This window comes from Salmo salar, chromosome ssa02 (assembly GCF_905237065.1).
Source record: "Salmo salar chromosome ssa02, Ssal_v3.1, whole genome shotgun sequence".
Classification (NCBI taxonomy): Eukaryota; Metazoa; Chordata; class Actinopteri; order Salmoniformes; family Salmonidae; genus Salmo; species Salmo salar.
Window position 1 is genome coordinate 69187513 of NC_059443.1, and position 17188 is coordinate 69204700.

Genomic DNA, 17188 nt, shown 5'->3' on the forward strand with positions numbered 1-17188 from the left:
GGAGGGCTGGCGGCATTCTGAACCTGTTCAATAAGAAACTCTTGTTTTCGTTGCAACATGTTCTGCTATGATTTGCTACGGTGTGCACTAATGAACACGACCCGGATCTATCTCTTGTAACCTTTGTCCTATCATATCTGCCTTCTTGCTGTCTTAACCTCTCAAATCATAAATATTTCAACTGGACGGACTGAATAAATACCACATTACTTGAATAACCAATCTCAATGGGTTGTGATACTATCTATCTGCACTATTTGTCTGTGTCTGAAATAGCGCCCTGGTCAAAAGTATGTCTACCTAGTGAATAGGATGCTATTCTGACTCAGACTTTCAGTTTTTAACTGAACTCAACCACTTGTTTGTATTAATATCCTATGTACGGTTGTGTATTGGCTTTATTATTGATGATGATAGTGGATATATGAATAAAATAGTAACCTATGGAACTGAATAATTGATTTTCGTATTGTGTAATTACTATGCAATTAATTAGGTAAGGACCATTTTAACACGTCATTTCTAAGTAACGACTTGGTAAACACAGGGCTGTAAAGTAAAAATGTGTGATGTTTTTCTACATTTTGTTGTATAGTGTTTTTAGTTTCGTCTTTACCTTGTGTGCAGGAAATGTGTGTCCTACAAGTGTATTTTTATTATTACCTTAGTCTACTTCTACATGTGCCAGTGCTCAGTGTGAGCCTTGCTACCTACGTCCCTCCTTGTGGTCGTTGCTCGAGTTCGAACAGGTGATGTTTCCATCTTTTCCTTTCACGCTGATCCCTCCATCTATAATTCAGCTGACCTGGCCGTATCGGTGTCTCTCTCTCCTTCCCTCTGTAAAATTGGCTTATGATGCAGGGGATGAAAAAGGCTGATTAACGAATGAGAAAGAGGGAGCGAGAAAAGGAGCTATCACGATCACAACAGGTTGTTATTGGTGGCAGAAAGAACAAGGGAACAACAAGGCAGAACGAGGAGGGGTTTAAGAGCCAAGGTGACTTTCACTATCAAAAGAAAAGAAGCCTGTAACGAATACGCTTGACTTAGTACCTAGCTAGCCTACTACCAACTGTCATTTTATTTCTTGAAACTTTCAACTGGTACTCTGGAGTTTAAAGAGAATAGTTTATTCATTTATTTTTCCTAATTGTTGTTACTCCGTTTTTGTTTTGTAGAAATCGCAGCGGTTACTATGTCGGGGGCGAACAGTGATCAGTTACATAGGTCTACATTGTCTGTTTACACGGTAAGTATATATCTTTATAGTAGGCTATACTTTTAGATTATTGAAATGTTGTGGTAAATAGAGCATTGGCAGTAATCTACCCCCATCTTTCACACTCCAATAATACTGTGAATGAGGGTGTGTTGGGGGGGAATGTACAAAAACTTTTCGAAAAACATTTAATTGGGTGGTTCGAGCACTGAATTCTGATTGGCTGACAGCCGTTGTATATCAGTCCATATACTACGGATATGACAAAACCTGTATTTGTACTGCTCTAATTACGTTGGTAACCAGTTTGTAATAGCAGTAAGGCACCTCAGGGGATTTGTGTTATATGGCCAATATACCACGACTAAGGGCTGTATCCAGGCACTCCACATTGCATTGAGCTAAGAACAGCCCTTAGCCGTGGTATATTGGCCATATACCACACCCCTTCGGGCCTTATTGCTTAAATATACAACCACTTGTAGGCCCTACTAAACACAAGGCACAGCATTTAGTTTTGGCCAATATTCAATGTTTGATTGTTCTGTGTTCTCTTCCATAGAACCTGATGGAACAGTTCAACCCAGGCCTACAGACACTAGTTACATTAGGAAACAGCTATGTCAAGGCTTTCCAAGGTGTGTGTGTGTGTGTATGAGCGAGTGTGTGTGAAAGTTAATATTGTGTCATTGTGCTGTGGGGTCATCCTCTGACAAGTTCCTAGACCTAGTTGGGCTAACATCTTCACGATGTCAGCGTCCTTCCTCTGGAGACTGATATGGTAAACATAAGCAAGCCATCTATCACGATTAGCTAGTTAGCAGGTAGATGCAGTAACGTGGTGGACGGACAAGCGTGCAGGTGGATGTAACATGTTAAAGACAGGCCTGTTGCTCCATGAGGTAGAAGATAGCAGGTAGATGTAACATGGTAAAGACAGGCGTTAGCAGGTAGATGTAACATGTTAAACACAGGCCTGTTGCCCATAGAGGTAGAAGATAGCAGGTAGATGTAACATGGTAAAGACAGACCTGTTGCCTATGGATTGGAAGTTGGCAGGTAGATGTAACAGTAAAGACAGGCCTGTTGCCCATAGAGGGAAGATAGCAGGTAGTTGTAACATGGTAAAGACAGGCCTGTTGCCCATAAGAGGTAGAAGTCTAAGGCAGTAGATGTAACATGGTATAGAAAGGCCTGTTGCCCATAGAGGTAGAAGATAGCAGGTAGTTGTAACATGGTAAAGACAGGCCTGTTGCCCATAGAGGTAGAAGTTAGCAGGTAGTTGTAACATGGTAAAGTGATGCCTGTTGCCCATAGAGGTAGAAGATAGCAGGTAGATGTAACGTGGTAAAGACAGGCGTTAGCAGGTAGATGTAACATGGTATAGAAAGGCCTGTTGCCCATAGAGGTAGAAGATAGCAGGTAGTTGTAACATGGTAAAGACAGGCCTGTTTCCCATTGAGGTAGAAAGAGGGCTCATCTGTGCCATGATGGTTTCAGTGACTTTGAAATAGTGGAAGCCTTCATTGGCAATGTCCATGCTAAAATGGTTTCTATCCATCCAGAGCCCTCTTTCTACCTCTATGGATGTTATCTAACCACTGGGCTATTTATGGACCCAGTCTTACCTGTATCAGGAGTCCATCACCACAGGTGTTTTACTTATTGGGTAAATTGTTTGGGACAGGTAAGATATTATTACAAAGATTTGGTTTGTGTCATTATTGGGCTTGTGAGTTAATAGCTATAATGCTAACAGGTGTGTGTGTGTGTGTGTGTGTGTGTGTGTGTGTGTGTGTGTGTGTGTGTGTGTGTGTGTGTGTGTGTGTGTGTGTGTGTGTGTGTGTGTGTGTGTGTGTGTGTGTGTGTGCGCTGCAGCCTTGGCTGTTACCAGTGAGGCCTACTTTAGTGCTGTGCGAAGATGGGAGAACAGGCCCTTCACACACTCTCCTCTCGCTCACTTGGTAAGTGTGTGTGTATGTCTGTCTACTGTACCATAGAACCAGCTACAATGGGCCAAGCACAGACTGGGGCTATTTTAAAGGTAGACTCAGCGATATGACGTAGATGCAGAAAGTCAATAACATAGTGGGTCAATTTCTGCAACAACTAAGAGCGTTGATCGAGGATCAACTTCTCCGCTGTTTTGGTGCCCTGGCTTACCACGCTGTGAACAGTGTGACGTCCAACCTGTGCACATGCGCCCAGATACTGTGTGTGACTGTGAGAGCAAAGTCTTGCATATCACTCATCTCTCAATATCTGGGGTGCTGCTCGTTGACAATTCGTCATTTTGCTGAGTCTACCTTTAAGTTCCCTTCTTAACGTCTTTGAGTAACTTTGAGGTTGTTGTGGCAGGCGGTGTGTTTTTAATGACGATACTGGATGACTGTCCAATAAATAGCAACAAGAACAGAGTTACTGAGAGGTGGATGGAATTATCATATACACACAACACACACACACACACACACACGCACACACTTACACACACACACAGTAGGTCAGTTGAGCTAATGAATTGCGTGTGGGTGAAAGACTCATCTATAATTCAAAGCAGCTACCTGATCCTCTCTTCATGGTCACACTGCTGCGCTGACCTTCTCACTTGGCTAACCTGCTGTCCACTGTCATGCTAGCCTAGCTCTGACGCACGGCCCCATTCGTTTCCCCATGAGATGCTTATTGTCAGTGCTACTATAAGGCTAGGTTGCTAGCTCTGACGCACGGCCCCATTGTCATTCCCTTTTGAGATGCTATCTCAAAATCATTGCTAATTGGTGCTACTAATGTGTGTTGATCCAGGAGATGTTCTGGTAACAGATATCTGAGACGATGTGAGAAGACTCCACAGCTGAGATGGAGGGAGTGGTCTGTTTTATCTGTGTCACATATGTTCCTGATCTATTTGTGTCTTTATACCACCTATTTATCTATGTTTAGTTACAGTATGTCCACGTCACTGTTTCATCCACAGCCTGTGTGTGGAGCTGCCATATGAGTGTAACACTGTGCTGTTTTTTCTTCCCCCTCAAGGGTGTAACTTGTTCTTAATTCTTCCTCTTCAGTTTCGATGGTTCCAGGTAGAAGTTTTACAGGCCATGGAGAAGAATGTCAAGTTGGATGAAGAGTACATTGATGTGAGTATCTGGCAAGTGTGTGTGTGTGTGTGTGTGTGTGTGTGTGTGTGTGCTAACACACACTCCTGTATCTCTTCCACAGGGCAGTCGCAGGGTGTATGAGCTGGAGGTGAGGAATCAGGCAGAAGCTCTGGAGAGACAGCTGAGAAGAGGAGCCTTCAGAGACTCACTGGTACACACACACACACACAATCATGGACACTCTTACTGACACTTGTGGCTGCTTCGCCTGATGTATTGTCCTATATTTTTTTTTCAATCCCAGCCCCCATTCCCACAGGAGGTATTTTGCCTTTTGGTAGGCCGTCATTGTAAATAAGAATTTGTTCTTAACTGACTTGCCTGGTTAAATACTTAAAATAATAAAGACACACACACACACACACCCTCCTCCTTACAGTTAAATCAGACACTGTCCAACACTACCACATTCCATACAGTAATGGTGTGTGTGTGTGTGTGTGTGTGTGTGTGTGTGTGTGTGTGTGTGTGTGTGTGTGTGTGTGTGTGTGTGTGTGTGTTCTCTAGGAGCACAGTGAGTACATGCAGTACCTGAGACAGAGTCAACATGAGACATTATGGAAGGAGAGGAGAGGAGGTCAGTCTTTACCATTATTAATACATTACCAACACAGTTACTATTAGGACCATTAGTAATACATTACCAACACAGTTACTATTAGGACCATTAGTAATACATTACCAACACAGTTACTATTAGGACCATTAGTAATACATTACCAACACAATTACTATTAGGACCATTAGTAATACATTACCAACACAGTTACTATTAGGACCATTAGTAATACATTACCAACACAATTACTATTAGGACCATTAGTAATACATTACCAACACAATTACTATTAGGACCATTAATAATACATTACCAACACAATTACTACTTAGGACCATTAGTAATACATTACCAATCACAATTACTATTAGGACCATTAGTAATACATTACCAACACAATTACTATTAGGACCATTAGTAATACATTACCAACACAATTACTATTAGGACCATTAGTAATACATTACCAACCCAATTACTATTAGGACCATTAATAATACATTACCAACACAATTACTATTAGGACCATTAATAATACATTACCAACACAATTACTATTAGGACCACTTAGTAATACATTACCAACACAATTACTATTAGGACCATTAGTGATACATTACCAACACAATTACTATTAGGGACCATTATGTATTACATTACCAACCCAATTACTATTAGGACCATTAATAATACATTACCAACACAATTACTATTAGGACCATTAATAATACATTACCAACCCAATTACTATTAGGACCATTAATAATTGATTACCAACACAATTACTATTAGGACCATTAATAATACATTACCAACACAATTAGGACCATTATTATGATGATGAATATGATGACGGTTGTTATTATTAGGTATCGCTTCCTGGCAGAGAAACACTGCGGACTGACACAGTCACTGCTCTTCCTCATCAACAAGGTACACACACACACACACACACAGACATGTTTATGTCAAAACCGGGGGCGTCAGAAACCTTTACAAACCACACCAACACAGGTAGTGTTCTGAAATGTCCCCATCTCTCCCCCAGACAGGGGCTTCCCTACAGCAGAAGGCTGATGGATGGAAGGAGAAAGTGAACGAGACACGAGGCTCCAGACCGTAGCCCCACCCACCTGACCAGGAGGACCAGGTTAGAGACCCCGTAGCCCCACCCACCCTGACCAGGAGGAACAGGTTAGAGACCCCGTAGCCACTGACCAGGAGGACCAGGTTAGAGACCCCGTAGCCCCACCCACCTGACCAGGAGGACCAGGTTAGAGACCCCGTAGCCCCCACCCACCTGACCAGGAGGACCAGGTTAGGGAGACCCCGTAGCCCCACCCACCCTGACCAGGAGGACCAGGTTAGAGGACCCCGTAGCCCCACCCACCCTGACCAGGAGGACCAGGTTAGAGACAAGTATTCCACCCAACCAATCAACCTTCCCCCCTGTCACCCTCTCTCCTCAGCTGTGTGGCTCAGTGAGCTCTCTGCTACAGACAGTAGATGAGGACAGAGACATGTCTTGGGCCAGGAGAGAACAGCTGGCCCTGGGGAGAGTGCCCTCAAGAGGTGGATGACTACACTGCACCCCTAAAGAACAGGGTTATATTTAGTCAATCAGCTACACTACTGCGTGTCTGTGTTATTGTATTCATTTAGTGCATAGCAGGGAAATATTTTGGTTGATACCGTGGGGATTTTTCATTGGATAAACTTTTCTCCATCCCTCTCTTTCTTCTCCTTCTCCATCCATCTTCCTTCCCCATCACCCCTCTCACCCCCTTCCTCCCCCAGCCCGTCCCCCTCCACAGCCGATCCCGCTCCTCTTCAGTGGGTGAGTCTCTGGGTCCTGGGTGGGGTAGGGACCATGAGAGCCCCTGCTGTCCCACCCACCTCCTCCAACCCCCAAACTCCTACCCTTCACCCGGGAGAGATGGTCACCGTGTTGGTCCAGGAGCCGAGGAATGGGTGGCTGTATGGGAGAACGGATAGCAGCCTACGGTAGGGGATAGTGGATAACAGACTATGGTAGGGGTCAGTGGATAACAGACTATGGTAGGGGTCAGTGGATAGCAGACTATGGTAGGGGTCAGTGGATATCCGACTACATGGTAGGGGACAGTGGATAATCAGACTACTGGTGGGGATAGTGGATAACAGACTATGGTAGGGGTCAGTGGATAGCAGACTATGGTAGGGGTCAGTGGATAGCAGACTATGGTAGTATAGTGGATAACAGACTATGGTAGGGGTCAGTGGATAGCAGACTATGGTAGGGATAGTGGATAGCAGACTATGGTAGGGATAGTGGATAGCAGACTATGGTAGGGATAGTGGATAGCAGACTATGGTAGAGGACAGTGGATAGCAGACTATGGTAGGGGTCAGTGGATAGCAGACTATGGTAGGGGTCAGTGGATAGCAGACTATGGTAGGGGTCAGTGGATAGCAGACTATGGTAGGGGTCAGTGGATAGCAGACTATGGTAGGGGTCCAGTGGGTTGCGGGCACTTGGTAGGGGTCAGTGGATAGCAGACTATGGTAGGGTCAGTGGATAACAGACTATGGTAGGATAGTGGATAACAGACTATGGTAGGGGACAGTGGATAACAGACTATGGTAGGAGTCGGTGGATAACAGACTATGGTATCAGTGGATAACAGACTATAGTACGGTCAGTGGATAACACTATGGTAGGGGGTCAGTGGATAGCAGACTATGGTAGGGGACAGTGGATAGGACTATGGTAGGGGTCAGTGGATAGCAGACTATGGTAGGGGTCAGTGGATAGCAGACTATGGTAGGGGTCAGTTGTTTGTTCCTTTATCCATCCATCCATCCATCCATCATTCATTCATTCCTATGTGGGTGGGTGGGTGGGTGGCTGGGAAAACAGTGGAATTTATCTAGGAACTAGTCAGTTCCAGTATTTAGGCCATTGTTGTGTTTGCTAATGTTCCTCTGGTCTCTCTCTGTTGTTCCAACAGCCAGGGCTGGTTCCCAGCAGCTTATGTTTCTTCTATTGAAGAGTTCTCTAACCTCTTGGGGTCCAGGTATGTCAATCAATTAATCAATGAATCAATGAATGAATCAATGAATCAATATGATCATATTTGACATTTGACCCTCCAGTGGCACTTCCTTGAGGAGCCACAGCATGAACAACCTATTGGATCCCTCTGACAACTCCATGGACCAATCAGAAAAGGCCTATGGGGATGTCTACCCCCTGCCACACCCACTCGCAGGGGCCTCCGTCGAACTTCCGACCAATCTCCCCCCCTGGGAGAGGAGGGCGGAGCCAGAGATTGTGACGAGAGAAAAATATCCTGATGGGCCTTAACTTGAGCTCCCACCCCTCCTCCTCCACCCCCGCCACCCCTCAGCCCCTACAACAATGCTTCCCGAGGGGTCAGCTGACTTTTTCGACCAATCCAGCTTACTTTCCCGGGAGGACAACAGAGTCATTATCACCCCTTGGAGCTTCTGGAGAAAACCTACTCTTTCCCAGGTAGGAGGTGTGTGTGTCAGTGTGTGTCAGTGTGTGTCAGTGTGTGTCAGTGTGTGTCAGTGTGTGTCAGTGTGCGTCAGTCTGCGTGCCTGCTGTGATGTTTGTCATTAGTGTTGAGTGCTAGTTCTTTACCTGTCACCTGATCTGTTGCAGGGGAACCAATCCCTTTGCGACAGTGAAGCTTAAACCAACAACCACCAATGACAGATCAGCACCCAGGACCCACTGACCAATCAGCAGAGAGATGTAGACGTCAAGAAAAGCTGACGTCCTTGAGTTTGACATTGAGTCAATTTTTAGAGAAATGATGTAGATCATCTAATCATGTAAAGATATATATATATTTATTTGTACTATTATGCGATTTAAGAATAGCACTTTGTCACATTGTTTGTGTGTTTCGATAGATTTTCCAATAGTTTACTAATTGTTCAATATAGGATGCTTTTATTGTGAAATAGATACTTTTATTTTGAAAATATCTAAATGAATCATCTCATTTCTGCATTCCTTGTTCTACAGTATATTAGTGTCCAATCTATAATAAATCATTAAATCATAATAAATAATATAGTCATTTTACTCAAGGTGTTTTATTTGTTATTATTTTGAATAATTTCTCTCTCTTCACCACTCTTCCTCTTAATTTATACATCTCATCACCAGACGAGAGAGAGGAAGGAGGAAATGGGGGAGGGAGGGAGGGAGGGAGGAAAGGAAGGAGGGAGGGTACAAGTATGTGTGAGGCGGAAAAAATAAAGAATGAGAGACACAGGTTGTATAGGATGAGTCCAAAAAATGGCTCTCTATTAAAAATAGCACCCTATTCCCTTTTGGCACCCTTTGGAAGTAAATACTATAAAGGGAATAGGGTGCCATTTGTAAATGGGGTGACATAGGGTCCATAGACGGCTAGAGAGGAAAGGAAGGTTTCTAGTACATTATATGCTACAGTAAAGGTTTTCTTTTAAAATGACGGTCATGAGGTTTTCAAATCAAAACAGGACATAGTATATCAGTATGTTGGTAAGCAGTAGAAAAACGTACAAATAAATACAGTAGTGCTTGTTGGGGAGTCCCACCTCCCTCTCGGACGTGACGCTCTGGTACCTGTTTCGTTAGAGAGACTGGGCCTGCGTGGTGGGTATGGGGTGAAGTAGCCTTGAGCTGATCTTGGGTCAGTTGGACATTTTTCCCCCGAATAATGGTTAAGGTTGGGATTGGGGAAGGTCATCCTAGATCTGTGTCGAGGAGAAACTTCACCCTGGACTGGACTGGATGGTGCTTTTGGGTGATGGAAGGGATTGCATTTTAAAACATGAATTCGCAGGGGAGGAGAAAAGGGGGGGAGACTAGAGGTGCTCTCTTTACACCTCATGGACCAAGACTTCAAACTCTGGAAAAGAGAAGAGGAGGACAACATTAAGATCCTCTGGGTATGAGTCAGGATTTCATTCCGTTATCATCCTATCACCTCTCTCACCGTCGATGCCAATCTTTCCATCACCGTCCTTGTCGGCGGCATTAAGGAAGGCTTTGGTCTCGGCGTCGGTCAGGTCTCTGCCGTCCTCAGCGAAACTCTTCAGCACAAACCTAAGGTAAAAGACAGTTCAAAGGTTAGAGGTCAAGATTAAGGAGCTGCGTGTGTGTCTGTTGTCCTCAGCAAAACCCTTCAGTACGAACCTGAGGTCAGAGATTTAGCGGGAAGAAAACATGTGTATTGCTTTGGACTGCAAAATCCTGTTACCTTTCCCCTCGTAGTTTCTAGGTTTTCCAGAAATCACAGTTTGGATGATTCCCGATGCCAGGATCTTCCAATCAGGAGTTCTGGAACACCTCGGCATTTTGGCAAAGTTACCGGAATTTTGCAACCCTATACTGGGCATGCATTCCAAATGGTATGCTAGCTTGTCAATTGGAAAATAGCCACACATACACATCTGATGAATGTGTGTGTGTGCACACCTGTCCATGTGCGTCTTTGGTATGAGTCTATGTGCGTGTGTGTGTGCCTGTAGTGTATGTGTGTGTGTGTGTTTGTGTCTGTCTATGTGTATCTCTCTTCCTCTTACTTGAGCTCCTCCTCCTCAATGAATCCACTCTGGTCAGCATCAATAGCCTGGAACACCTTCTTGACGTTGTCGGGAGTCATGGCCTTCAGGCCCACCAGAGCAAAAGAACTTCTTATGGTCGAAGGAACCCTCCGCTGGACACACACACACACACGCAGGTACACACACACGCAGGTACACACACACACACACACACACGAACGTGCAGGTACACACACACACACACACACACACACACACACACACACACGTGCAGGTACGCACACACACACACACACACAGTCACATACACACACATACACGGCCAGGTACGCACACACGCATACATACATACACAAACGCACAGGTACGCACACACACACACACAGACAGGTAAGCACACACAAGCACATGGACAAGGAGGAGAGGGAGGGAGGAGACGGGAAAAGAGAACGGAGAGATTTGTATTATGTTATTTTCAAAAGATTTGTTTTGGATTTCAACAGTGAAAACGTCTGCTCACCTTTGACTGCATCAAGGGCCTTCTGAATATCATCAGCTTTCAAAAAATCTTTCAAAGCAGCCATCTTCGTAACTGAGGGGAGAGCGAGAGAGAGGTTTATGAATATATAATATGGATAGCATAAATGAGGCGCTAGGACAAAGTGTTTAGTGTCAGTTACAAGGTTCTTTGTAAGCCCTGAGACCTTGGCTAAGGAACAGGACAGGCAGAGATACACAGACCCACTGTCTCTGGACTGTGGTGATGTCAAGCACCATGAATAGTGTCTGGCAGAGACAAAGTAAGGACAGTGGATGTAAGGATACACTGGAGAGGAGAGGACAGGAGGAGAGAGGGAAGGAAAAGAGAGGAGAGGAACAGCATCAGAGTTTGGCCAGTGGCCATGAGCTGGGCTCTATATCGTTCTGGCACTCAACGGACACCCAAACGAACTTGGCAGAGGAGGAGAGGAGGGGAGAAAGGAGAGGCAGGTAGAAAGGGGAGTGGAGGGGAGAAAGCTGACCAAAGGCCATATTTGGTAATATAAGACGCAGCATAAATAAAGATTGTGAACAGAGGTGCAATGATAATCAACAAGATACTTCCCAAGACAAATCTTAGAAGGAAGCATATGACTACGACTCTCTCAAAAGGGAGCCAGAGCCCTATTGCCTCACATTTACAAGTTCACCCAACTCAATTTGATCATGGCAGTTGTCGTGTCCTGGGTGCACAGTTTTGAAGTGTTTGTGAAATCATTCCTGCATTGCCTTAAATTGCTCAATAGATGTCAGTAAAGAGCCAGACAGATATCACTAACTAACTACTCAGTACAACTGAGAGTATCTCAATAGTCTCCAGTAGCATCCTTCCCCACGCCTGAAATAATGCAAGAAGACATTGAAAGCAAAATGGTGGCAGCCGTCAGAAGGACTTTCTTTCTGACTCTGTCTAATAATTCTAAATAAGGACGAGGCCATGGGGTGAGGAAGTCTCTATATTACTGAGATACAGCCTGATTAGCCTAGTGACATGGTGGTGGATAGAGTCTAGTGGCATGGAGGTGGATAGAGTCTAGTGACATGGAGGTGGATAGAGTCTAGTGGCATGTCGGTGGATAGAGTCTAGTGACACGGTGGTAGATAGAGTCTAGTGACATGGAGGTGGATAGAGTCTAGTGACATGGAGGTGGATAGAGTCTAGTGACATGGAGGTGGATAGAGTCTAGTGACACGGTGGTAGATAGAGTCTAGTGACATGGAGGTGGATAGAGTCTAGTGACATGGAGGTGGATAGAGTCTAGTGACATGGAGGTGGATAGAGTCTAGTGACATGGAGGTGGATAGAGTCTAGTGACATGGAGGTGGATAGAGTCTAGTGACATGGTGGTGGATAGAGTCTAGTGACATGGAGGTGGATAGAGTCTAGTGACATGGTGGTGGATAGAGTCTAGTGACATGGAGGTGGATAGAGTCTAGTGACATGGAGGTGGATAGAGTCTAGTGACATGGTGATGGATAGAGTCTAGTGACATGGTGGTAGATAGAGTCTAGTGACATGGAGGTGGATAGAGTCTAGTGACATGGTGGTGGATAGAGTCTAGTGACATGGTGGTGGATAGAGTCTAGTGACATGGCGGTGGATAGAGTCTAGTGACATGGAGGTGGATAGAGTCTAGTGACATGGTGGTAGATAGAGTCTAGTGACATGTCGGTGGATAGAGTCTAGTGACATGGAGGTGGATAGAGTCTAGTGGCATGGTGGTGGATAGAGTCTAGTGACATGGCGGTGGATAGAGTCTAGTGACATGGTGGTGGATAGAGTCTAGTGACATCGTGGTGGATAGAGTCTAGTGACATGGAGGTGGATAGAGTCTAGTGACATGGAGGTGGATAGAGTCTAGTGACATGGTGGTGGATAGAGTCTAGTGACATGGAGGTGGATAGAGTCTAGTGACATGGAGGTGGATAGAGTCTAGTGACATGGAGTGGGATAGTGTCTAGTGACATGGAGGTGGATAGAGTCTAGTGACATGGAGGTGGATAGAGTCTAGTGACATGGAGGTGGATAGAGTCTAGTGACATGGTGGCGGATAGATTCTAGTGACATGGAGGTGGATAGAGTCTAGTGACACGGTGGTGGATAGAGTCTAGTGACATGGTGGTGGATAGATTCTAGTGACATGGCGGCGGATAGATTCTAGTGACATGGCGGCGGATAGAGTCTAGTGACATGGAGGTGGATAGAGTCTAGTGACATGGTGGCGGATAGATTCTAGTGACATGGCGGCGGATAGAGTCTAGTGACATGGAGGTGGATAGAGTCTAGTGACATGGAGGTGGATAGATTCTAGTGACATGGCGGCGGATAGAGTCTAGTGACATGGTGGTGGATAGAGTCCGACAATGTGTGTTTGTGTATGCGCATGTACAGTGAGGGAAAAAAGTATTTGATCCCCTGCTGATTTTGTACCTTTGCCCACTGACAAAGAAATGATCAGTCAATAATTATAATGGTAGGTTTATTTGAACAGTGAGAGACAGAATAACAACAAAAAAATCCAGAAAAACGCATGTCAAAAATGTTATAAAATGATTAGCATTTTAATGAGGGAAATAAGTATCTCCATCCATCTCTCTCTCTCTCTTCCCCCTTCTCTGCTCTCTCCCCCTCTCTCTATCTCGCCCCCCTCCTCTCCTACCTTGGTAACAAATATATTTTGAAATCTAACTCTGTCCATCTGTCTGTCTGTTGGACTTGGCAGCAATTTCTATAAATAGTACAGTATGGACCAAGACATCCGCCAAGGACGCAGCCAAGGCCCATATCTCTCATATCTCCCATGTCTCATATCTTCTATATTTAGGAGGCGATAAGCAGGAAATCTTGAAATCCACCAAGCAAGATTTATGGAGAAGCTAAGAATTTGGGGAAAGTTCCCAGAATATTGTAGCCCTGCCGATAGTATCTCTTTATGTGTCCTGTATCTTCTATATATTCCATGTCTCTTGTGGCTTCTGTGTCCTACAGGTATGTTGTCATCATGATGTTAGTATGTTGTCATGCTTGTGGCTAAGCGCTAAGGGGTGTGGCACATGAACCTCAGTCATCTTTGGCATCTACATACGTGTGTGTGTGTGTGTGTGTGTGTGTGTGTGTGTGTGTGTGTGTGTGTGTGTGTGTGTGTGTGTGTGTGTGTGTGTGTGTGTGTGTGTGTGTGTGTGTGTGTGTGTGTGTCAGAAGTAAAACAACTTGTGTTTCACAGCAAGTCACTAACCCAACCCTAACCCTTCTACCAGTACGGGGTTACCAGTAGCATCTACATATGTTTCAAAGCAACCTGACCCTTCTAGAGTGTTAACAGTTCCACTTCATCACAGCTAGAACAACTGTTCCAGTTGTCTTTGACATCTACATACATACAGTATATGATTGACAGCGACCGAAACCTTCTCACGTCCACTAGGGGTCGAAGGTTAGTGCTTAGCCCACTCGGTAAAACAACACGGTTAGTCTTGACAATATGGAGCCTTAGCACTGCAGGGTAACATGTCACGTCGTGATATATAACTCTCGACATAGAACTGTATTTATGGCTTTGTAAGTCATTGAGAACACATTAGCTTTTACAATAACAACCTGGCCAAGAAGGAGCAATATAACTAACTACAACAAATGTGTTAGCTAAAGTGACATATACTATTAACTACAATGGTTAAATGTCTTATTTTTTAAAAAATGATTTTAACAAGACCACGGCCCAGTCCCAATCCATCCTAAGCCCTATTTCCTGCAGAGCTTTGTGAGATCTCGAGAGGGTTTGATTGAGGTATAAGCAATACGGTAATAGCTTCATCTTGCCCTCTGATAGGCTAGGTTGAAGTGTCACCATATGCTTATACCAACCTCTCACCCGGGATCTTGCCAGCTGATGAAGGGCCGTGTTTGGGACTTGGACAGCTGAAAATTAGCTCAATGGGTTGTCTTTAGGGGACACCCAGATGTCCTCTCTCTCTCTATCAGATGGTGCAAAGCCTATTTTTAATGGATGTTTGATCCAATAGTAGCTATTTATCACAGTGTTGGTGAGCAGTTTGAAATTGGAGGAAGTGCTGCTATAGTCCGAAATTTGACTGGCTTCAGGTTTGTGTCATGCAGCTCTCAAATAGAGTATGATGTATGTGAGTATGATGTATGATGTATGTAAGTATGATGTATGTCAGTATGATGTACGTGAGTAGGTGTCACATCCTGCCCAGTGAAAAGGGTAATTTGCCATAGTAGAATGGTCAGGGCGTGGCAGGCGAGTTTGTTTTGTGTGTTTTGGGGTTTTTGGTTCTAGGGGATTTTGGTTCTAGTTTTCTATTTCTATGTTTCATTTTCCATGTTTGACCGAGTATGGTTTCCAATCAGAGGCAGGTGTTTTTTGTTGTCTCTGATTGGACGCCATACAGCCTGTTTTCCTTTGGGTTTTGTGGGTGGTTGTTTTCCGTTTTAGTTATTGTACCTGACGGAACTGTGGAGCGTTTATTACTTTGTTGTCCGTAGTGCATTCATTAAAATCCAAAGATGAGCACTATACACGCTGCGCCTTGGTTTGTTCAAAACGACGCTTGTGACAGAACCACCCACCACAAGAAGACCAAGCAGCGTGGGAGGAAGAGCGGGACCGAGCACTATGGCTCAGAGTCATGGACCTGGGAGGAGATTCTAGATGGGGCAGGACCCTGGACAAGGCCGGGGGAGTACCGCCGTCCGAAATGGGAGATAGAGGCAGCGAAGGCAGAACGGCAATACTGGGAGGAACGGCTGGGACGGAAAGAGGAGGCTGAGAGGCAGCCCCAAAACATTTTTTGTGGGGGGCATACGGGGAGTTTGGCTAGGTCAGGGGGAGCCCTGACCTAGCTACGCCCAGAGCCGGAGCCACCTCCGTAGCTGGAGCCGTCGTAGACGGTGGCCACCCTTCCCTTCCCTCCCTTTAGGTTTGGGGTTGTTTTTGTGGGGTTTTTTTGTTTGGGGGGTACTGTCACGTCCTGACCAGTGAAAAGGATCATTTGCCATAGTGGAATGTTCAGGGCGTGGCAGGGAGGTTTGTTTTGTGTGTTTTTATATTTTTTGGGGTTCTAGGGGATTTTGGTTCTAGTTTTCTATTTCTATGTTTCATTTTCCAAGTTTGGCCGAGAATGGTTTCCAATCAGAGGCAGGTGTTTTTCGTTGTCTCTGATTGGAAGCCATATTTAGGCAGCCTGTTTTCCTTTGGGTTTTGTGGGTGGTTGTTTTCCGTTTTAGTTATTGTACCTGACGGAACTGTGGAGCGTTTATTATTTTGTTGTTCGTAGTGCATTCATTAAAATCCAAAGATGAGCACTATACACGATGTACGTGAGTATGATGTACGTGAGTATGATGTATGTGAGTATGATGTATGTGAGTATGATGTATTGCACTGATGTATTGCACTTGACATCATATAACAGTTGTATTAGTCATGGAGTCATACATGTCTTGGTTTAAAGTACATAAAAACACACGCACACGCACACACACGTACGTCTTGGTCTACAGTCGCACACTCAGTCATATTTTGGCTGACTGGACAGGAGACTGACATCTCCAAACAGACCATAGAATACTAGGACCATTGTTTTAGGAATATTCTAAGAATTACAAATATCCTGAGCATTCCGTTAGGGTCAGAACTGGCTGCAGGTTTTATAATGGAATTCTACCATCATCCAGCCATTCAAGAATACATAATCACTACACAGAATTGTCTATACATGCTGTATGAATTCACAGCATGCTACATATCAACCTGTCCAACACTTCTCAAAACAACAATCCTTTTCTAACACAAGATGACTAAAAACAAACCAATGTAAACTGAATAAAGAACATTATTTTTCTGTGAGTTTGAATGCCAGGCATTAACTGCAGACCCCAACCAGACAGTATTTGCTTGCAATAATTAATTAGAATTAATAATAATTATGCATCCAGTCTCGTGAACCAGATGAAACCAATACCACAACCCAGACCTTTCAATGATCAAACTTACCTGGATAGTGAGGGACTAGACACTGGAAAGAGAGAGAGATGGAGAGAGTGAGGGAGAGAGTGAAGGAGAGAAAGAGACGGGCTGGAGTTGAGATAGGGTAAGAGAGGGGGGTGTCCACTATCAG

General features: G+C 44.6%; 1 protein-coding gene and 1 pseudogene across 1 annotated transcript; one reads left to right on the forward strand and one right to left on the reverse strand.

Moving 5' to 3' along the window:
- Positions 1-967: 967 nt before the first annotated feature.
- LOC106591434 (brain-specific angiogenesis inhibitor 1-associated protein 2-like protein 2) lies at positions 968-8285 on the forward strand (annotated as a pseudogene).
- A 1535-nt stretch (positions 8286-9820) lies between these two features.
- On the reverse strand, positions 9821-17162 carry LOC106591443 (parvalbumin alpha). The gene is given in 6 exon segments (XM_014182665.2): positions 9821-9849; positions 9937-10046; positions 10526-10629; positions 10631-10659; positions 11028-11099; positions 17065-17162. Coding segments are annotated over 5 exon segments (336 nt in total). The 5' UTR covers positions 11092-11099; positions 17065-17162.
- Between the last annotated feature and the right edge of the window lie 26 nt (positions 17163-17188).